This window comes from Podarcis muralis, chromosome 8 (genome assembly GCF_964188315.1).
Source record: "Podarcis muralis chromosome 8, rPodMur119.hap1.1, whole genome shotgun sequence".
Classification (NCBI taxonomy): Eukaryota; Metazoa; Chordata; class Lepidosauria; order Squamata; family Lacertidae; genus Podarcis; species Podarcis muralis.
In genome coordinates, this window is record NC_135662.1 from 22047205 (window position 1) to 22071637 (window position 24433).

The 24433-nt window shown below is 41.2% G+C and overlaps 1 protein-coding gene across 35 annotated transcripts in view; it reads right to left on the reverse strand.

Moving 5' to 3' along the window:
• RIMS2 (regulating synaptic membrane exocytosis 2) overlaps positions 1-24433 on the reverse strand; it is a 337394-nt gene that overhangs the window by 21985 nt on the left and 290976 nt on the right. For 17 of the 35 annotated variants that reach the window (XM_077932773.1, XM_077932778.1, XM_077932775.1 and 14 more), the window contains one exon: positions 16323-16564. The exons of 13 other annotated variants lie outside the window; for them this stretch is intronic. In XM_077932773.1, coding sequence (XP_077788899.1) covers positions 16323-16564 — 242 coding nt within the window. The remainder of the gene's footprint in view (positions 1-16322; positions 16565-24433) is intronic. 5 more of the 35 variants (XM_077932774.1, XM_077932777.1, XM_077932780.1 and 2 more) reach the window with 2 other exon arrangements.

Consider the following 24433-nt stretch of genomic DNA (forward strand, 5'->3'; position numbering starts at 1 on the left):
TGCTGGTACTGACTGTCCCACAGCAGGGGCTTCTGGGAGTTATAGTCAAGAGACTAGGGACCCTGCAGAGCAGCCCCAGTGGTGGGAATGCAGTCTCCCCTCCTGTTGCGACGCATGAATAAATGGGAGACAGAGCGGATGGTTGCGGACATTTGGTTTTTATTGAGCACTCTTTGAACAGGGATCCCCTTCCTTCCAAGGAGTTTCATTCACAGGGCTGCCTCTCTGCATTACGGGGCTTCATGGTGGCTGCAGCATCCATTGACTCGTGGCCTGCAAACAAAGGAGGGGAGTGGTAACACGTGGGATAAACAGCCCCTTGGCACAGTGGCGAGAAGAAGGGGTGGGTGGGACCTGTGAGGTGGGTCCCAAGTGCTATTGGCACATCAGATGAGAGTGGTTTTCCTCCTTCCCCCACCATGGGCATGGGTAGGGATGCATACCTTTGTTGGAGTCATGGAGCTTGCAGGTTGATTGGGGCTCCTTGTGTTGAGGCGAAGATGTGGCTCCATTTCTGGCTGAATGGAGCAGGAGGGGTGGCTGTTCAGAGGTGCCATCACCTACCTGTCTGCTGGTGCAGCTCTCCCTCCTGGATCACATCTGCTGCTGGTGCAGTTGCTGCTGTTGCCTCCTCTGTAGCTGCGTGCCTAGTAAGGCAATGGAACAGCAAGGTGACAATGAGGGCCGGTGACTGTACATGCCTCCCCATGACTGGTGATACCTTACCTCTTTCTGTGCATTCTTGGTGCCCATGCTGCAAGCAATGCCACATACTGTATTCAGGACTGGGAGGTGGTGCTGGTTGGGCTTCAGAATTCCCCCACCTCTAGAGGGAGCAGTGCTCCTGGATGCTGCGGGGGCTATTTGTGGGAATGGCACCATTGTTGGGGCATCCTCTGGGGATTCCTCCTCCCAGACTCACCTTGTTTTCTGTGTCCTTGGGTGAGAGTTGCTGCTGTTGACTGAGTGCAGCCTCCGCCGCCGCAGTGTTCCTGTTGGGGAGAACCTGGGAGCAGGGTTAGCACAAAGGCCTCGTTTGCTCCCCATTTCTTGGGTGTGGTTTGTGACAGGTGCCGAGATGCCGAGTGTTTGTGGAGTGTTTCCTGTGCGCAAAGTGCTTTTCACCAGGTGCAAAAGTCCCTATATAGGGAGCTCAAGAGACAGCAGCCCACATATGGGAGGCAAGAAGTAAAGTGAGATGAGGTTGGAGCATGCTCACTTTACATCCTCCTGCTCCTGCTATGTGAAGTTGCACTGGATCTCGAGTGCTCTTTCAGATGAGTCTGATCTCAATATCCAAGGATTGGGCCCTCACCATCCCACCCCCCCAGTGTGGTTTCAGTTGCACTGTTTTTGCCAGCAGAACCTACGCCCAGCTGCCAGGTCACATGACCCAGCTGAACAGGCTTAGAGTCCAGTATAAATCCCCCTGACCCATTCCCCCCTCTCCCCCGCAAGCTGGAGAATATCTGAGGAAGGAAACACTGCCACGACAGCGGAAAGAGAATATTGATTTGCTGCAGGCTTGTTTGAAATCCAAAATGTGACCTATATGATCATTCAGGGCCGTTTCTATTGTGAAGCTATCTGCAAGTGAGCATGCAAGCCTGCCATTTGTGGCTTCTTGGTCCCTGAAAGAAAGTGTGTATGTGGAGTGTGAGACCTCCGGGTATAGGGCGGTATATAAATTCAATAAATAATAATAATAAATAATAAGTGCTGTAGGCATATTTGAGACCCCAAAATGCAACCATGCCATACATTCATGCACAAAAACATTTTTCGGTGATTTAAAACTGAGTCCATGTCATAATTTCTATGAGCAAACTTCTTGTATTTAATAGGCCACAATTTTCAAATTCCCATACAGCAGTCCCATTCAAATCTATTTCACTACTGCAAAGTGAAATGCTTGAGTATTACACAAAAAGTGGGCATATATTTTAATACAGAATTGATTGTTCTCAGAATTGTGCTTCCCTTTATACGATCTACTTCAAATCTATTTTATCATGGATTTAATGTTCTTTCTTCATTTTCTTAAAAATATGATTCAGTAGCTAGCCTGGAGAATGACATTTGAACATTAAAGCCAATCATTCAAGGACAGAATATGTCACAGTTTGTAAGCAAGTGGTGCTAACAGCCCCACTGCCCACTAGGTGTTTCAAATATGAACCTTAGCTTTGCAAATGTAAGTCAGTGAGACTTGCAGATACTTGATCAGGCATTCAATAGGGAATTACAAACAGAATTAAACAATATGGAGCTAATTACTGTTTAAACTACCATGTACTGAATGAAAATGTTATCATAATTTGATTCGCCTTCCTATCCAATATTATGCCTCATTTTTTCCCTTAGTGAAAACAGACAATGCCAAGCCATTTTGCCTGAAAGCCAACTGAAAAATAGACTCATTCCGTCAACCCATAATTTCCCTAGTCCAGTTCTGCGTTGCTTTGAGAAACTGTAACACCACAAGACGCTAATAGAGTACGTACTCTGCTCCCTGTAAATTGCTTCTGACTGTTTTAATGTTTAGAGCCATACTGAAGGAGGGGATACAATATATGCTCTGGCTATCTTTCTTATTTTGCATACATATTTCAGAATTGTATGATGTTGCCTATGCCTTTAAGAAACTCAAGTTACATTTGTGACCACTAACAAATCTATAGAAAGGACATCTATAATCATTTGTGTTTTTGCGGATAGTTGAGGGGGGAGATATTTTGCTTGTTTTAACTATGTATTTTATGGTGATTTCATTAAGTGTACCCTAAATATTAATATTAGAACAGACTATTCATGCTTTTCTGTTCCTCCATCATCTCCAACCTTAAGGATTTCTTTTTAAAAAAAAGAGCTTTGAGAGGAAACAGTCTTCTTAGCCATTTTTCCTACGTTGTAAGATGTTCCATTACCCACCTATTTCTTTCTCAGCTTTGATGCATTCTGTTTGAAGAGAGCAAGTAGCACTTAACATAGTATGTATAATCCTTAATTTTTATTTTCTCCCATTAATTTTATAATTAATTTTAATCATAGCCAAACCTATGATTCATAGCCAGCATGCATATAGCTTAGTAGGGAGGAACAAATCATATATATTTCTGAAGCACCTTCAATTCTAATCTTATCACTCCCTCTGAATTCCTCAAGAACAGATATTACTAAGTTTGATTAGAGTTTGATGATACAAATTGTTTTTCAAAGTTTATGTGGTATTATTATGAAATAAACATTATGCGAGGAAATAAATTCAAGTATACATAAATATGCACCACCTCACCTCTCGAATTGACCCTAATTTTTTAAGTTAGCAAATGATGAGAGTTTGAAAACGGGGAGAAAGAAGACAGTGAAGGCAGTTACACCACACTATCCTCAGTCATGACCTTTCATCTCTAGGCACCTCTGTAATGTAGGACTGAGAATGCTTTATTCACAGCTGAAGGTGGTATGTGTCACATATTTCTGAATTTCAACTTCATTTATCCTAAGATTTGAACCCCGCCTTCAATACGCAAGGTTCTCCAAATGGCTCACACTAAAATTCTGCAAAGGAAAAATGAAACATCAGCAGAGCAAACAAAAACCAATTCAATTTGTGTTTTAAAAGAAGGCATAGGAAAAATCAAAAAGGTCCCTGCCTGGAGCCAAAAAGGCATTAGAGGCATCCATTTCCATCTGTCTGACTTCTGAAACAGTTTCCATCTGTCTGAATTCTGAAGATTGGGGCACCAGGAAAAAGGCCTCTCATGAAGACTTAAACGAACAGGCAGGTATTTGTGGAAAGAGAAGGCCCTTGAGGTACCCAGAACTCAAACCATAAAGAGCTTTGAAGATAAGCACCAGTACTCTGAATTGTACTTAGAAACAGATCAGCAGCCAGAGAAGTAGCTTCACATGATGTGTTCCCTAGGGCTATTCCCAGTTTAGTAACCTACAAGCTATTTTCTGGACTAGCTGGTGTTTTGCAAGTGTCTCCAAGGACAGTCCTATGCCACAATCAAGTCTGGAGCCATGGAAAACAGGAGGGATGACAGCAGCTACAGAAGACTTGGAAGTGCTATGCGGTATGGAACCCATTTGGACCTCAAAGGTCAAGGCTGGCTCAATCTGTACCACAGACTGTGAGCCTGAACCCTTTATGGGAAATGCAACCTTGTTCAGAATAAGCTGAACACCATCTTCCCAGGCAGATGAACCACCCATTCACAGTACCTCTCTTGTTGGGACTGTGCTTTAATTATAGATCTCCATCTTCAAAGTGTTTTCTTTACATTAGACTTTGAGCTGAGAAGCAACAGCCAAGCCTTAGGTGTGAAGCAGACTAGTTCGGCCGGTAAGGGGTGTGTGTTGCTGAGCTTCTACTCTGCAACACTCTTGAAAGAATATGGAATAAGAATCCTGTTGACAGGGCTAGCCTGATAAACACTAAACGAACACAGTAGCCTAATCCTTTATTTCAAGTTGTTGCCTGCAGCCACATTCTCAGTGTGAGAAATTCATTGCACAATGTCTGTTGTTCATCATCAGCATTATTCAACCTGTCCTTTGTTTTGCCACAGCTATCATCTGGTGGTACCCAGTGTATGGACTGTAGTAATAGTGTTTTCACTGCTGGTACCTATGACCAGAAATGGATTCTTCTCCCCCTCCCTAGTTGTTTAGGAGTAATCCCTGTAGCAATATTTATATTTCAGTCACCAAACAAAATATCAGCCAGACAAAGCAACAGCCACTCCTGAACATACAGCCTGGTTGCATTTATCCATGCCATGATTAACACCTAGACTAGATTTCTAAAGGTAAAGGTAAAGGTACCCCTGCCCGTACGGGCCAGTCTTGACAGACTCTAGGGTTGTGCGCTCATCTCACTCAAGAGGCCGGGGGCCAGCGCTGTCCGGAGACACTTCCGGGTCACGTGGCCAGCGTGACATCGCTACTCTGGCGAGCCAGAGCCGCACACGGAAACACCATTTACCTTCCCGCTAGTAAGCGGTCCCTATTTATCTACTTGCACCCGGGGGTGCTTTCGAACTGCTAGGTTGGCAGGCGCTGGGACCAAGCAACGGGAGCGCACCCCGCTGCGGGGATTCGAACCGCCGACCTTTCGATCGGCAAGCCCTAGGCACTGAGGCTTTTACCCATAGCGCCACCCGCGTCCCGACTAGATTTCTACAATATGCTATATATGAAGCTGCTTTTGAAGTCTATTTAGAAACTTCAACTGCTATAAAATACAGCAGTTTGCTTATTAATGAAAACCAATCACATGAACCGTATCCTACCAATGTTAAAATATATCTGCTGGCTTCCTAGTATAAAATGTGGCCTGTATTCTCATTCATTATTTAAACATGGAAATTAATATCTTTTGACACCAGCCTTGTGCAGTTATATTCAATTAATTGTTAAGTGGTGATTTTCTTTCGATTGTTGCTAGGAAGGGTGCAAGCTGCATCATTTTCATTCCAGATATATAGGGCTAGGATAAAACCTCTCTGAGGATGCATATAAGACGCTTTCTTTATCTCAGCTCCTTTCATTCCAACTTCACTTCTTCAAACCTGCAGTTTGTCAAAAACAATCTTTATGAGCTAATCTGCCCTAAAAAGGATTAGTAAAGAAAACATTTCAACATTCCCATGCAGTATACCCGGAGAGAGCCATGATGGGATAATTAACTTCTAGTGACAGGGCATCAACCACACCACCTAATGAAGATCTCAGGCATACTACATAGTGGTAAGAACTAGAGAATTAAGACTCTTGCCACACACACACACACACACAAAAAAAAAAAAAAAAGGGCAAGCAAACTAGTTTTCTGTCCATCTTTACAAAAAGGTAACAGTAGACTCTAACCCAAACTTTGCCAACCTGGTGCCTGCCAGCCAGATATTTTGGACTATAATTGTAGTCCAAAATTGGAATTGTAATCCAAAACATATTGAGGGCATTCTTCAGTGAAGAGTGTTGTAATGTCTCTAGGGCTCTCTGGAGATACGTTTCTTAATGCTTAAGGGTCCATGAACATAAAGGTTCTGGACGATCATTCAGCTAAAGATTCAACTTAACAATGTTTGCTAGTTCCTGAGGAGAATCATAAACTAAAATTCCATATTTGAGCATGATGACAGTGCCATTTACAATTATTCCTGCATAAAAGGATGCCAAGAGATCTAGCAGAGACAAGGACGGTGATCAAGGATCCAATAAATTAACCTGCAAAAATAACTGAGCAGACTTCTCAATCCTCCCACTGTGGATATTCAAAACAAACTGGTTAAAAACTAAAAATTGGTACCTCAGCTGTATTCTTATGTTTAGGAAACTGGTAGAAAATTAACTCTGTGATATAAACAAACAAATCATATGATGTGATTACAAAACTACTTTTGTAAATGACTTTTATCAAACGGAAGGGCATAGTCACATGTAATATGCCCTCCCCTCTTCCACTAAATGTATTAATCCATATAACATTACTCTCTTTTCAGCGGACATTACCCTCTTTTCTTATGCAGTACATGTGCTTCTCCTAATTGTAATCATTTTATTATCTAAGCTTCCCTCTCATGCACTCAGTGCTCAGAAGAGCTCTGCTTAGTCACTGCAACTGGTTACCAGGGAGGTTCTGTTCTGTATCTGCTGCTGGCATGGACTAAAGCAAGATGAACAACAACTTGCTAAGAGATGCGTATCATTCCAGAAATTCTCACAGGCTCAAAGGGGGGGGGGTGTCAAATGAACCATAATAAGATGTGCTACATTTTATTTGCAACAAAGCAATCTTGACCCTGGAGCCCAGTAAGTGACCAGGACACTTGAGTCAGATACAGCAGCACCATCAGTTGAGGGGCTGAAACAGGTTTCTGGGTCTGAGCCAGATGAGAGTGATCAGGGGTTCACTGAATCAGGTAGGAATCATGGGTCCAAATCCCCCAGCACATCAGAGGGACTTTCCCCTAGTCCTGAGTGTTTTTTACACCACCTTGCCAGTGCAATAGCAGGAGGAGATTAGGAGAAGGGTGGACAGCAGCTCAAAAGGCCATAGTTCACCTGCATCCCTCAATGAAAGTTGCTCAATAGGAGCTCTCCATGGTGCTTTGACAGCTGCTCTCATTTGCCCTAATTGAAGGGTGAAAAAATAGGAACAAAGGAAAACTAGAAAAGGGTAACAAACAGCATGCAACTTTTCTAGAAATAACTGTGCCATACTCTACAACATTTGACAAGTGAAAATAGGAGCATTCATGTAATACTTCAAACTAAGGATCATCTCAGTATTGCTGAAGACTTCACTCCATCCACTTTTATGCTGCATTCCTTTACAATAACCAACAGAACAAAGGTTTTTGATCATGTATCTGGACATGAGACTATGAAAACCAAGGCGCAGCTTCTGATTGGCTGCAGGAGCATCCTGCAGCCAATCAGAAGCCGCAGAAGCTGCACCAGGCGTTTGGCTTACAGAAGCTGCACCAGGCGTTTGGCTTACAAAAATCGTCCAAAAAATGGAACACTCACTTCCAGTTTTCAATTGTTTGGGAGCCGAAACATACAAGTTCCAAGGCGTTCGGCAACCACGGTACGACTGTATACTTCTCACCTGCCTCAGGTTTTATAGTCACAGTGCATTTTCAACAACTAGCCATTATACAGAATCAGATGTAAATAATCTAACTAATACAGAATTCCAACCAAGATAAAATGATTATAGTTTACAGATATTATGACTTGGGTAGGATAAGCACATCCACAAAAGGGAACAATCAGTCTCCTTTAACCCCCTATATTCTTAGCTGTGGAAAGCTGCTGGATTTGCCTTGAAGTGGCCAGAACTCCTTTTTGCGAATTCCACCTGATGATAAGGCCATGACCATTCTGGTCCAAGTCAGTGTGACCACCACCCTTCCAAGGATTAAGGGTATATTGTTGCACTATACTCTCTGTGGGGGCTGCCACTGATAATTTATTAGGAGCTTACTCTGCATTCTGTTGTTGAAGGATCTTAGTGAGCAGATAGCGCCAGAGGATCTCCAGGTTACCAGGGCTGATTTTGACATTAAAAGTGCTAAACAGTTTGGGCACTACATATATTAGAACAGCCTTTACCACTTTATATTTCACTACATAAGGAAGTACTGCACAGCCTTCTCCAAGAGAATGCTATATTAACGAAATCATCTGTGCGCAAAATCCGTATCACATGTCCAAAGAGAGATGCTATTTATTGCTGGTGCAAAATTACATAATTCCTTTCCCTCAAACTATGAACACCTTTTCAGACGTAACTCAAAGCATATTATTTAAGCAGTTTAATTCCTGCTGTTGAAAGTATATGGGGTGAATTTAATTATATTAGTAGACTGTTGGGTTACAATGTGAATTTGATTTATTGTCTTCTCTGCATTTTTACTTTTGTGCTGTAACCCATCATGGGCTGTCAGGAAGGTGAGGCCTAAGAATAAAGTATATTAAATAAAATTAAGCTGCAGTCTTTGAGTTGGAGCTGGATGTTCGAGGCAATGTGAAGGAGGTGAACACATTCCAGATCAGATCAATCTTTCAAGGGACACAGACTTCTTTACAAGGAAGAATATTTATCTCTCTTTTCAGTGCCAGCAGCCAGAAGGAATATGATGGAGTAAAGAAATACAACTGACATCAAGAAAGCAAACACTCCCTGTCCAAATACACAAACCAGAAAGATTTTTTTGTTCAAGCACAAGCACTACTATCAACAAAAATGTCAAGCTTCGTAATAGTTTCACTTGAGTATCAAAGAACTTTACAAAGTGTACTATGTTAATGAGATAAATTATTTCAGTTACTGAACAGGAATCTCGAATAAACACTACACAATTTTTCTCCTGAGATGTAAAATTTCCAGAAATTTAATGCCATTGATTAACAAAGGTTAAAATTCAGGTAGAGGTGTGTGTGTGTGTGTTGGGGGGTGGGATTGAAACATGTGCCATTGGCTCAGAAGGGAGTAGTAGTTTATAACCTGCCCCCTTCATGCCCCCCAAATAATGCAAAAACTGGCTTACCGATGCTCACTTGTTTACTGTAAGTTTTATAAGTATCAGGGTGCATACACATCAAGCAATGAAACTTTTTGGAATCTCTAACTCAAGAGGGTTTCCTAACCAAGCTAGGGGGGAAGTACTTGGAATCTGCCTCTACCCACTGCCATGAGAGATGCTGTGAAGTCCTAGCCTGGCTGGGGAATTTGGAACTTAGGATCTACAAGAATGCCTACATATTGCTTTGGCAGGCCTTTCAGCTACCGACTACCTGTTAGATCCCATTAACCTCCTCCTGTGCTTTGCCATAGGGACGTGGTTGGCGCTGTGGGTTAAACCACAGAGCCTAGGACTTGCCGATCAGAAGGTCAGCGGTTCGAATCCCCACAACGGGGTGAGCTCCCGTTGCTCGGTCCCTGCTCCTGCCAACCTAGCAGTTTGAAAGCACGTCAAAGTGCAAGTAGATAAATAGGTACCACTCTGGCAGGAAGGTAAACAGCGTTTCCGTGCGCTGCTCTAGTTGGCCAGAAGCGGCTTAGTCATGCTGGCCACATGACCTGGAAGCTGTACGCCGGCTCCCTCGGCCAATAAAGCGAGATGAGCGCTGCAACCCGAGTCGGTCACGACTAGACCTAATGGTCAGGGGTCCCTTTACCTTTACCTGTGCTTTGCCATAGTTCTCACAAGGGTAGAGAACACCCTTTAATTTGGTCCAAAGTACCAATCTTATCCTGAGGACACCGCTCTTATGAAGTTCACTGCAGGACTTCTGCCACAGTGCCTCCTCTCTTTCTTCTCCTAAGCCTCCTTTCCTTCTTGCTAGTCTTCTTCCTCTTTATTCTTCCTCCTGCTTTGTCTCCTCCTTTCTCCTCTCTGCTCACTTCTTCTATTGGTTGTCTTTATTCATTTCAAATATGGTTTCTGTCTGCTGTACCAACCACTATCCAGCCACCCATCTGCTCCTTATCTTGTGGCTGAATATCTCATAAATTTGCAAGCTCCTGGTTCTCCTGTACAAAAGCACTGGTGGGCATGTCACTCATGAGCTTTCACTATCACTGTGGCTCGGGGAGCAGACAGATCTACCAAGTCCTGTTGCTGCCCAACAATATGCAATACTTACTTCCTTACTCATTCATTAAACCTAAATTTACTTTAGAAACATGAAATATCACTTAGTTCAGCACTTTAAATTGTACATATTTATTACACCTAAAGGTATAAATGCCTTTCTTTTATTACAACAATAATTGCAAATATACTAAATGTTTAGAGACAGATTTGCAAGCTGCTACACTATGAAATGCTTAAGTATGTGACAGTTTTTGCCAGTTAGGAAAATAGGGGACGGAACCTCAATAAATGTTGAAAATAGAAGCCATCAACAGTGTAAGAAGAAAATGGATTAGAAAAAGTACATCCAGAAAGTTCAGGAAATAAATACCTCTGTAATGTAATTAAGTAGCAACAATACATTTGGCTATTTGGCTATATTTTATAATATTATATTCAAATGTATTTTATCATTTTAAATAGAAAATACCATAGTATTTCAAATCATTGCCCCTAATTTATTGGAATTATGCCCTTCTGTATCGCAGTAAATAATATATTCTTGAAAATAGTACCATAACTCATATTTCTCTAAATACAATCAGCATCTGAAAGATCCATACCTTCCTATTCTGAACGTTCACTTTGAGCTTCATTCAGAAAATGGAAGACTTGCATTAACTTTTTGACTCTTTGTTCCTTGGTTTTGTGTGAGCATTCACAAATATTCATCAGTATATTTCACTTGATGTGGAAGTTAAAGTAATCTGAGGCCAGTAAAAAGCAAGAGCATGTTGTATAAAGGCTTTGCCACCATGTTGGAGGAAAAATAACTTGGCAGACTACAAAGGTCCAATCTTGGGACCAAATAGGTTCCGTATTCTGCAGCATTTGAAAGTGCATATTCTTTCGACATTTGCAAGTGTTGCTTTGTCAGCAACCTAATCAAGGGTACTAGTAATGATACCATCACTATCTAACAACTCTAGAATGCACATAAATGTGTTACTGTACTTCTCCATTACTGCTTCTATATAAAATAGGTGAGATCCAATCTTATACTAGAGAACTTGATGAGACTTTCCTACCCCCCACATTGCAGCCCCCCTGCCATAGCCTGCCAATTTGCTGCAAAGGAGTCTGAGGCCTTAGAAACAGATGTAGGGTGGGATGGGTGTGAGCCTGTAGGTGGGAGGAGATGAAGGGGAGATCTCATTTGTATAGGTAGAAGTCTGTTGTGCTAGTGGTGACCATCTGGTGTCACCCAGTGCAGATAAGCAACAACACTGTGAAAGTGGACTTCCACTCAGTGCAATGGGACTCATAGCTGTCAAGTGTCCCTTATTTGAAGGGACAGTCCCTTATTCCAGCGCCATGTCCCGCTGCTGTCCCTTATTGATGGATGTCCCTTAAATGATGCCCCTTAAATTTCAAAGGAAGCAGCTCCTCTCCCTCCCTCCCTGCCGGCCAGAGAGGAGGGAGGCTCCAACTGTGTTGCTTGGCTGTGTTGCTCACCCAATAAGAAGTCTAAGAACAACTGGGGGGTGGAGCTTGCATGCCTTGTGTGTGGCTAGTTAATGCAAGCTGCGGGGTTTTTTGAATGCTGGACGCCATGTTGTTGCACGTGCTGCTGCAAACTTTGCAGTGCAAAGCCAGGCCGGGGAGCCATCTTAAGTTGAGGCTGCATAGGCCTTGTGGCGCATGTGATTCAGATTCTATTCAGTTGACCCTCTGGTTACAAAGTTGGTTGGACAGTGTTCTTGAAGCTACCAGCATGAGTTTGACCAGACTGCAGGAGGACAGGAAGACTGGAGTGCCTGGAACAGGTGAGGCTGCTGGTCCCTTATTTTCAAATCTGTAAGTTGACAGCTATGGGGACTTCTCCTTCCTCTTCTCCTCCCCCACCCACCTGTTAACGTGGCCCATGAAAATTGGGGGTGGTTAGGATCAGGCCAGCCAACCAGATCAATTTTCCCGACCAAATCTATAATGAGGTGTGTCAGCAACACTGGAAAAAAACCCTCTGCTTTCCAGATGTAACATACAGTCAAGGCATGACTTGAAGGCGAATGATGCAGCAACTCTGCTGAATTCAAGCAGGTCTGGTCAGTGTCTGGATGGGAGACCACTTGAAACCTCTATGTCTTCTGTCTTCAGTTCCACAGAAGAAAGGCAGTACATAAATGTAATAATACATTTTGACATAGTAAACAAGAAGCATAGAAATATTATAGCTCGACTGGCACAGAGACATTATTTGGAACCCACACAACTTCCGAAAAACATTTCTGTCATATTTAAAAGAGATGTTGCAGTAGTTGAATTAGCGTATGCAGTCCTGTGCTCTGTCACAGCTACGTGTATGAACACTTTGGCTGGTATGTATGAAAAGGTACATTATGGAAACATCTCAAAGCATTAGATTATACTGACGGTGAAGGAGCGTTGTACTGATGTCACAAGCACGTATTTCACAAGGCAAATATTTAGAATTTGAGTATTTCTCTAATGTGGCATAACATGCTTTTGGAGTAATTATTGTTCATTTACCCTTTGTTGCTTTTCAGCTCAGTATGTAATAGCACTGGTTAGCAGTAATATTTATAAATAAAAATGTACTTCCTATTACTCGCTTTATTCTCTTAGGGGACATCCTATTATTAGGATTATTATTATTATTATCCCTTCCAACTGCTAGGTAAAGATACTCTATCAGACTTCTGTTGACTTTTAAAAAAACCTAGCAACATTAATTTCCATTTCTGTTAATATAAAGAGTGACTAGTTTTTCTTTATTCCTGTTTTCTGCCTATCAAGAAACACATGTGTTTCATCTAAGGATAGAGAAAGAGGCCTGGGTAAAAGCTAGTTTTTGTAATTGCAGAGACTGGGAATCAGCCATAATTATGCTTCCCCCCCCCCCCCAGAAGGCCTTGGTGTAGCCTACAATGCTCCCCAAACAGCCTTATCCATCTACCTGCTAGTTCCTTTCACATTCTGCCTTAAGACTACAACCAGACGTAAATGCAAGGAATTACTATCCTCTACATTTTTTACTCCCCACCTCTGTGTTTTGTTCACCATCTAGCCTGATGAACAGCTCCAGGAAACTCAAAACATTCCAAATTATAATTTATCCATTTATCCTTCTATCTATCTATCTATCTATCTATCTATCTATCTATCTATCTATCTATCTCTGTTGGCCTAATAAAGGTATTTTCCTAACCTGGATTTTGGAATTTACAGAACAGGGTCACTTGTTTGTTACTATGGGCCAATTTACCTCAAAACACAGCCTTTGTTGACATTATACTGACATGCCATATAATAAGTGCCAAGGGAAAAGAGTAAGGGCAGATAGTAAAAGAAGCTTTCAAGATCCTGGAGCAAATGTGCTAGAGAGCGTAAAGAACTGTGCTTATTCTGTCCCAGTTGGCCCAATCAGCAGGCTATATAACTTGGAACAGTTGTACAAGTAACTTGGAATAAGTTGTGGTAACAAGGAGGTAGTGTCAGTTGCACAACTTGGAAGTGCAAAAAACAACAACCAATTATTGGAAAATATTTACGTATTATTTATATCCCCTTCTAATGTTGTGTATATTGTAATATACATAACACATATTGTAAGAACTATTTAAAAAACTGCAACGTAACTTTACAGTGATAAATAGGAGGAAAAAATACATCTACATATTAGTCAAGACATCAGCTACTGCATGCTAGTTATACAAAATTAACTTCTGGAACATATCTGCCAGAGTCCAATGATTTCATTAAGGCGCTTTCCCCTACAACATTATACATTTATTTTAACCATTAGAGCATTAGGGAAACAAGATGCTGATTGCATGGCCTGCTTAACATAAATGTTATTTATTTTACTGTCTGGCAACATTTTCTCCAAAATCGTAGACATTTGGGGATGGTATAATGATACAAAATTAAAATTTACATCATATTTATTATGCTTTATCATGTTGGTCATCCAACTGAATCCAATCCTGGTTATAATTAAATATTAAATACTACGCAAAGTGCATGTCATTCACTATATGGCACTCCATTCCTTTACTTTTCATTAAATGTCCTTGCTGACAAAAAACTTAACAATGAAGTTCTACCCAGTAAACTAGTAATTAATATTCTGCAACTTTGTGTGCATACCAGCCCAACTACTGACTTGGAACATGTAAAAAACACCTCACACCATTTTCTTTAAAACAAAATGAGCTTTTTGGATATATGTTTGAAAGGTACATTGTGGGGAACTGTAACCCATAAGGCCATTCTGCGAAAAAACTGCAGTGTTCTTCTGTAATCAGTTATGTTTGCAGAGATTCAAAGGCAAATCTTAAAGGAAGAGTTGTCATTGTATTGAGGGATGCAAAATTGTATAGCCTGTATGAATCCCACTACCTTTTTACATGTCAACTTGACCAAAGAGCTGAAGAGTCACAGTCTTTAGGCTTGTTCACATTGGAGTGTAATACAGAGTTTAATACTGAAATAGCTTGTGCCCCTATTTTATTATTTTATTATATTTTATTGCAGTACCCACACAAGACCCTTCTCATCCAAGTGGCAGCTTGTACCCCCCCCCCCCCGCTAAATAAATATCTTCCCAATAATCTGATAAGGGAAGAAAATTCAATATAAAACCTCATGTTACCCAACTGTAACATGCACTATTTATAAAATGAGCATTTTATAAACAGCATCCACCTGTTTAGCAATCTACATGTGGGAGACATGAAGATCTTAGGGCAGCATTAATTATAGTATGACCCTTTACAGATATGTACTGCTATCTAACTCCATCTTGTGTATTTTGATATGACTTCACATAACTAGGAGAAATGGCTAGACAGTATGATACCTGTAGAAGCAAGTTAGCATTGCTGAAAATTAATCTTAAAAACTCAGCAGAACTTATTTAACAGTCCAAGTAACACTGCCCTCTAGAGACCTTGTCTGTTTAAAATATTCCTTACAACTACACTGCTAATTTAATCTTAAACGACTCATATTTACCTGATCTATCTAAAGATGATGCTACAACACTTGCTTTCACACCATACTTTAAAACTAAATAGCCTTAAAAACCCGGGTGGCTCTCTTAATGCTAGGCAGCACAGAGACATGCACTATTAAGTACTCTAGTGTTCTTGAAGACATGCTAACTTTTTCTGTGGAGTCCAGAAATACAAATTACACACACACACACACACACAAAAATACACATTCACAAGCAACATGATTTGCTTGTGCAATAAATTCAATGTAAGGTAATATGGCTCGCTGTATTAGCTATACACCAATGTTGTTTTTTCAATCTCCAAATGCTGATTAGACTGGAATATAACCTGGGCATATCTAAAAGCAGGATGAATACCTCATTATAGATTTGTTTGTTTGTTAAAAGTACTTATAAATCCGCCCTTCAACTGAAGGACTGAGGGCAGAATTATACACAGTCTAAACCAAATATTAAACAAAAAAATGGAAACGGTGTAAAATAAAATATAGATATGTACTTTCAGTTGCCTGCTTTGCACTTCTGTCTAAAAGTATTTAAAAATGTTCCCCCTCTTCTCTAGAACACTCAGAAGTTGGAATTTATATATAGCACCTAACAATCTGGTGGCACTAAATAAATGCTGAATAGCAGATCTAACTTTAACCTGTAACCAGTTACGGTGATTTACTGCAATTATAAGTACATTTTGAAGCTGAAAAGAAATAAAAAGTAACAAGAAGTAGAGTCGTAATTTAGTGTGCCTAAAATACAATGGACAACCTTGAAGATGATAAATACTATCCCACAGCAAAAGAAACGCAGAACATAGTCATAAGACGCATTTAAGGGAGGGGACAAGGGGAGAGGCAAAGAAAATGCACCGGCAGCATTTCAGCTGTCTTTCACGAACCATTAGTAACAATTCCCAGAATATAAACCCAGCAAGTCAGGTTGCTTCCTGAAAGGGAAAAAAAGATTACTGCATTCAGTGCGGTCCAGTGAGCAGACAAATACGATCCACAGTAGTCTGGTCTGAATGAGGTTCTGGTTAAATAAAATGGCTTGACAAAACACTGAAAGATAATAAGTTTAAACTTGCTCAGTCTTTTCCACCTAGAAATTTAGTTAATAATAACAATGCAGTTTATGTCTCATGAGGAACAACACCACAATGGGGGGAGGTGGGGGAATCTTGTTCCTACCGGTTTGGCTGAGCTGGGAGGTACTTCTGCTTTTCCGCGAAAGGCCCACGATTGCAACCATCTTTGCACCAATGCTGGAGCGCCGCTTTTTGCCACCTGTCCCCACAGTGCCCACTGCTGTGTCAGATTGGCTGCCATCGTTCTTCTCTAGTGTGTACATCTCCCCGCTGATGCTGGTGCTCTTAGTTATGTTCTGTCCTGAAGCGCCCATCTGTCTGCTTTGCATTTTGGATGTAAAGACACTGTCAGCCGGTGGATGGATAAACAATGCAGTAAACAAAACAAAAAGAAAGAAAGTAAAAGGGAAAAAACAGAAAAGGAAGGTTTCAGATGGAAAGCATAGGGAGGCTACAGGGACAAAGCAACTAACAGAGCTCCTATACATGTCTACTCAGAAGGACTGTATTTAATCGAATGTAATATACACCTTTTTTTGGCCAAATTACGTCGTGAAAATCAGGGTACAAATTAGATTTGATGTCACCAGCAAATACTTTTTTGGTTTAAAGGATTTGAAAATAGAGGTGCGCATTAGATTTGATGGCACATTAGATTCGTGTAAATACAGTAAGCTCCACTGTGTTCAGGGGGACTTACTCCCAGGTATATGAGTTGAGCCTAATTCACACAGAAGGTAGTTAGCTTTGATTAGCAGGAGAAAAGGAAAACTTTCAGTTTCATGCTATTGTTAGTACCTGATTGTACTTGTCTTTCTCTGTAAATCTTACTGAAAGTATTGGTTCGCTGGCATTATTATAGCATTTTGTTTACACACAGTTTGTCAAACTGTAAAGACACTTTTCTGCTACACAATAAAATCTGAGAATTATACAGTACATGTTGTTATATTTTTATTCCAGAATTTAATGTTGATTTTTTTAATTAAAAAAAAACTTAAGCGCTGATCCACTGATTATATATTTTCATTTGTACAATCTACTACTAAACAAGATTCCACATATCAAGAAACATACTGTTTAGGCAGGAGGAGTGAAACAAAACACGGGCCCTTTCTCAGCCAAAATGTTTAAGCTTCAAATCCTTCACAGAACCATTTTAGGGTTTGCACCAAATTATTGCCCGAAGATGCAATTTCTTATTACTGAAAGACTTGCTTTATTCTGATATTATAGTTGAGTGTTACTGTATTATAATTATACCAGGCAAGTATATCTGTTTGCCATATCAGCTACCCATAGCTCCATACTTTTCCAGAAACGTTTTGAATGTAACATCAAGCACTGGGGAGCAGCCTCCCCTCCCATCCATCAGTAGCCGTAAACCAATCAGCACAATCTTCCTCCTTGGTTCAGAAATCAAATTTAGCAATATAGAAATACAGAATATGAGCTCTGAATGTGAAAGTGGGTGGAAAGGTGACTTTATGTGGACCATTCATGAAGTTCATCACGTTCAACATCTTTATTTTCTTTGAATGGTGCCACACACAAGACATGCACATGTGTGAACAAGAAGCTTCCTTAAACAGGATGGAAGCCCACATGTATACATAAATCCCCATACTGATCTAACTCTGGTAGACTAGATGGTACCCAAAACTGGGAAAATGCCAAATTCACTATGGCTCCATTCCCAAAGAAATGCACTCAGAGTGTGAACACAGCAGCTTCTCAACTCACAACTGTCAACATCATCTCACTGTGCCGTATGCAAATTCCCTAGCTATCTTTTGCACAATATAATAGTGCATCAACAGGACAATATTCCCGTGCCAGTTATCAGAGGATACTTTCAAAGCAAACACCACTGTTTTGGGGCAGAAACCTATTCAATGGAACACTTTGACATACCTTAGGTAGGATTAGAAGGAGTCAGAGAACAGCTTCTGCCACCCAGGTAGAGGTCTGAACCAGGAACGTTACCCACAGTAAAGCAGTGGCTAAGTTCAAGGCCAGGGAACGAAATCATACTTATATACCACTCTTTTCTCTTGGGTTTTAAGTAACAAATATCATGCTTCTGTGGAAAGCTGCATTGAGAAATTCATTTAAGTTGGTTTTTGTTCTTGCTATGCTTTGTTTAGTGGGGTGAACTGTGATGCTGAGTAGAGCTCTGGGCATGTTTGGTGCATGTATACCAGCTGACATATGTATGTCCTTAACAGGCTGGTGCCAACCAGTGCACATGCACAGACCACAAAATCCACTCCATTTGGTGCTGCTACCAGGAAATCCCCCCACTCCCTGCTGCTCCAGGAAGATGTGAACTTGCCGGCAGCACTGACACTGCCCTCACCCTAACATCAGCACCTTGCGGCAGTGCTGGCATCTCCACACCATGCTCAATTGTACACACCTCCATCTTCCTTGTCTTTTCTCTAAACTGCAAAGCCCCAAATGTTTTAACCTTTCCTCATAAGGAAGTTGCTCCACCCCCTTGATCGTTTCGGTAGCCCTTTTCTGAACTTTTTCCAGTACTACACTAGCCTTTTTGAGGTGTGGTGACCAGAACTGTACTCCTCATAAGTGTATTTCTCCATCTTCAAGAAAAACTGGGAATGCATATATTAATGCACTGATGTGCTCTGGTGGTTTCTAGGGAAAGAACGAATGATTTTTAGTTGCTATGGAAATAAATTTTAATCTGAGTTATGACTCATCAAATGAACAGACCTCTGAAGATTTCTTAATAGAGGTTTTAACACAAGCCCCATCTCCTAGTCAGAGAAGCATTTCTTTCATTGATTAGTCAAACAATGTGAATGGTAACAGCATGTTCAGAACAATTATGCGGCAGAAGCTACTTTTCCACCCAGTATACTATATGTAACTTCATTGGCCTATTGGTATCAAAGGAAAGGGACAGTGTCAGTTTTTAAACTATAAAAATCCTAAAGTCCTCACTTGGATAAAAAGTGATCAGATTAATAGGCTTTATTTCTCATTGTGATAAAGCTGTGTCTGTCCTGAACAAAGACTGCAGTTATGGACTCATATGATTGAATAGTCCTACATATAAAATATTTTCTCCTTCAAAGACAACTTAATGCCTGGGAGAAAAGTTCTAGTCTAGCCTCTCCCCTGACACATTTATTTTGTATGTGCAGGGAATGTTTCTATATGCATGTGAGTCCCATCTGCAGTCTAAATAATATTCCCCTCTGATCGTTAGAAACCAGGAAGCTGTCATATACTGATTGGGACCACTGGTCCATCAAGCTCAGTAATGTAGTGTTCTAGCTCAGCCACCAGGTGTGGGAGACTTTAGGCTTATGAGAGCTACTTTGTTTTTCACTAAAACCCCAAAGGGCCAACAATCAGAGCCAGTCAAAATATTAGCCTGAGGACAGGGGCAGACACATCCTCAGAATTAAGGAATAGTGTGCCTCTGAACCAGGAATTAGTGTTATGTATTGAAAATAAGATCACAGTCAAGTCACAGAAAAATCCAGTCCTGGTTTCCCCCCAAGCTTGCTTCTTTTCAGAAGTCTTAGTCTGGAGGAAGAGGGAGCCTTTTTGTTGTTGTTACTATAAAAATAACTGGGTGTCAGAAACTTTTGCTGAGCTACTGCAAACCAGAGATCTACCTAACTACCTCCTACCAGACCCTGGTCTGCACTGACTGGCAGCAGTTCTCTTCAGAGATTCAGGGCACTTCCAGACAGGGGCTTCATAGGAACATAAGAAGAGTGCTGGATCAGGCCAATGGCTCATCCAGTTCAGCATCCTGTTCTCACAGTGGCCTATTCTTCATACTGCAAATGCATCCTTCAAATGTTGTTGGCAACAACTTGGCAACAACTTGATTTAACTTCTCAGATTTTCTATGGGAAGATAAATTATCCTAATGAAATGGGGCAGGGTGAATACAGAATAGCATTTTGACAGCAGTGTTGTCAAAAAAGGCCTTGCATGAGTAAACAACACAGATCCCACGAGAAACACCCTCCGTTTCAAATACCTGCTGGGGATTGAACCAGGGGCTCTCTGCCTGCAAAGCCTGGCTTAGTAGAACGTCTGAGAAACCCTGGCTCTAAATAATGCTATTATTACCTGAAAAACACATTTCCTCATCTTAGAAATGTAGTTTGGATTCCATTGTGTTATAAAGGTAAAGGTAAAGGGGCCCCTGACCATTAGGTCCAGTCGTGGCCGACTCTGGGGTTGCGGTGCTCATCTTGCTTTATTGGCCAAGGGAGCCGGTGTACAGTTTCTGGGTCATGTGGCCAGCATGACTAAGCCGCTTCTGGAGAACCAGAACAGCGCACAGAAACGCCGTTTACCTTCCCGCTGGAGCAATACCTATTTATCTACTTGCACTTTGACGTGCTTTCGAATTGCTAGGTTGGCAGGAGCAGGGACCGAGCAACAGGAGCTCACCCCGTCACGGGGATTCGAACCGCTGACCTTCTGATCGGCAAGTCCTAGGCTCTGTGGTTTAACTTACAGCGCCACCCGCGTCCTTTCCATTGTGTTATACATTTATGCAAACTAGGGCCTGGTTCATGCAAAACGCTAAGCCAAACCATGACTTAGTGTGAACAGGCAACCATTTGGGCTGCTGGATAAGAGATTGTGACCACTTTGCTCCTCTTCTGGTCATTCTGCTGCTGTGCTTCACTGAGCTAAGCCATGGATTGGCTTAGTGTGCCATATGAACCACAGCTCATAGTTTAGTTCTGTCCAAGCAAACCGCAAGCTGCAACCATGGTTTGTCCTACAGTTTACAGCTTGTGGATTGTCTGGGAGAGTTAAACCATGAGCCCTGGTTTGGATGACATACTAACCCAAGCCATGGCTTAACTCAGTTCAGAACAACCAGGGAGGAGCAAAGCAAGTGTGACCACTTCTCCTGGAACCTGTACAATTGCTCATTCATCTGTGCTTAGCTGGCATTGTGTCAAAATAAGGACTAGAATTTATAATCAGAATTAGGTAATAAGAACCTTAACGCAAACAAGGATCAAAAGTTTTGAGACCTTAAAATCACACCTAACATAGGTGACATCTAACCTAATCAGTTAGTATTCAGAAGTGCTACAGTGGTTATTTAGCTATAGCCCTACTGCACTTACAGCCTGATAATCAGGGAGCTTCCTCCTAGATAAAGGCCAGGTCTCAAATTAAACTGAAAATAACGTCTCTGTTAAATCTGAAAATACCAAGTAAATGACCTGAGAGGCTGAACAACTTATCAGGCAGTAAATCATTCAAGCCATAAAGTGAGCAGTCTTTCTGGCTCAGCTTGTCAAATAAACATCCACATTTTTAATGGAGTGTCAATGACAATGTTGCTGCCATTAATTAGCCTTTTACAGGCAGTACTACTCTGCAAAACAAAAAATGAAACAAAAAGCCATCCATGCTTTAGAAGAGTGACTAAAATTATGTGCTTAGGGATATGTAATTGAGTTAGATAATTTTAATCATGAGTTCAACTCCAATTGAATTTATGTTCACCCCTAAGTGATTTTCTGAATCAGGAGAAAGAAGAATACAACCCTGCTTAAAGCTAGTAATAAATATTAAAATCAAGAAATGGAAGTAAGGCATTCAGCTGTGTTCTAAATCCAACATGACCCTGAAAGCAAACTGCAAAAAGGAGAATTTTTAATCATGTCATAAAAATGAGATAAATAATATAGAAAAAGCTATATTATTTCACATTGGAGGCAATGAATTGTCAAAAATATCCAAGATAAAGAGAAATCATGACACAGCTGTAGGGTAAGAAGAGACATGGTTGACCAGTTTTATTCAATAAATTAAAAGCTTGCTGTGGAGAAGATTTCTCTAATTAGCAACCACACCAGAAGTTAAGGAACATCTAATATAAATTCTGTTATGGAGAAGCAGAGTGATAATAAGTATGGAAATAACATTACAGGATGGCTAGATTTTATAATACCCAGGAATACCTTGGGTGAGCTAAATTAAGATACAACACTACAAATTAAACTATACTTGATTTTTCCTATACAAATAAAGTAATTGCCAATTAACATAGCCCTGGAATAATTTTGTATTATTTTTCATAATGTTAACATGTATGATTTTAATTGGGGGGGGGGCGGGGAATCATGGAAGAAAAGTGGTATGCATTATACTGATTTTTAGGAGTGTGCAATTTCCATCATTCTTTGTTTTCAGATTTAAAAAATACATATACTTCAGCCATTGCAATTTTAAGCAAGTACAGGGTGAGAATGCCTCCTTAACCATATCTATTTTCAACTAAAAGTCCTCCACCACCCTAATCAGTTTTTACACCTGCAGAGGAAAGGATATACAATGTCCTCTCTCAGTGTGCTGAGAGATGGGGAAAGCCCCAACCCCCTCATGGAACATGTAGCTTTGCCCTTCACCTTATACAGTACATAAACCACAAATAACTGGGCCTAGCTATATGCAAACATGTGTACACAGTTTGTCACTACCAAGACAGAAAGAGCTTTGGGAGGCCAGAATTTGGCAGTGCGTTTCTTACCTGCCATTTCTGTACTCCAAATCACTCTCTCCAACTACTTCTTCCCACTTTTTGAAACCTGCGGGAGGAAAAGCAGCTCAGGAGGAATGATCTGGAGCAGAGAAGCAGCAGGATAGGAAACGGTTGAAGCATTTTATAAGCCCTGCTGGGACAAGAGGTAGTTTAATATCCCTTCTGACTCACTTCTTGCTAGAAGGTATTTGTTACAGAGCAGGGGTAGGGAAGCTGCAGTTTCAAAGATGTTGCTGAATGACAACTCATATCATCCCTGATCACTGGTGATGCTGGCTGGGGTTGATGGAGTCCAACAACCTTTGGAAGGCCACATATTCCTTATTCAGTATTATAGAAAAGGTACAGAAGCCAATGGCTTTCTTCACCCTGATCCTTGAGTTATCTCAGATCTTCCATATCTGTTATGTTGGACTGGTGCGCTTCTTTCTAGACTCAAATCTACAGTGTCTAAGCTCACAACTCCTTCTCTCTACTTTTTTGAAACTCTCCTATTTCTTTTCTCCCCTCTCACGCAGCATCCACTGTCCCTAAGGCTCCAGTTTATCAGCAGTTTCTGAATCCAATGCTACAGCTTCCTCTTCTAGCTATGTCTGCAGTCTGCTGTCATGTTCAGATGAGTGACAGCAGCTGTGACTAAACAACCTAGCTTCTTCTTTGGTGCAGCAGGGGGATAGGAGCAGTGGCAGGTAGGAGCACAACACACTGGTTCTCCCTTATGCCACTTCTGCGTTCCAATTTTACCCTTTTAAAAAATGGCATTAGATCTCTATTATTTGTGTTTAATGTATAAAGGTAAAGGTAAAGGGACCCCTGACCATTAGGTCCAGTTGTCGCCGACTCTGGGGTTGCGGCGCTCATCTCACTTTATTGGCCGAGGGAGCTTCCGGGTCATGTGGCCAGCATGACTAAGCTGCTTCTGGCAAACCAGAGAAGTGCACAGAAACGCCGTTTACCTTCCCACTAAAGTGGTACCTATTTATCTACTTGCACTTTGACGTGCTTTCGAACTGCTAGGTTGGCAGGAGCAGGGACTGAGCAATGGGAGCTCACCCCGTCGCGGGGATTTGAACCACCGACTTTCTGATCGGCAAGTCCTAGGCTCTATGGTTTAACCCACAGAGCTACCCGTGTCCCCTGTTTCATATATAGTTATCCCCTAACTTTAGGGAGTTTTTAATAGAAACTTTGTGAAGAATTGGACCTATGAAATATTTTATGTATGTAAATTATTTTCAAAAGGTACTTGTCAGGCAGACTGTATTGAACAGGTCTGGTTCACGTGTCATGGCAAGCCAAACCATACCTTACCAGGACCACACAAACATTTGAGAGGAGGCTGTAGGCATTTTGCTCCTCCCCAGTTTTGTACCCCTATGTCTTTGTACTAAGCTAAGCTAAGCCATGCCAAGGTTTGGCTAAGCTTGTCATTGCCAGAATCCAGGCTCCTCACTAACCTGAGCCCAGGTTTGGAAGACACACTAAAACCTTGCTTAGCTCAGCATGGCGTGGGAGTAAAAAAAATATTGTGAATCAAGGAAAATGTCAGTTATAAAATGCTTGTGACGGCAAAGTAGAAGAACACAGATAAGAATAAAGAGATGACAGTGGGATGTAAAGATGTCAAATTTAATGGAATAATTATGACTTAG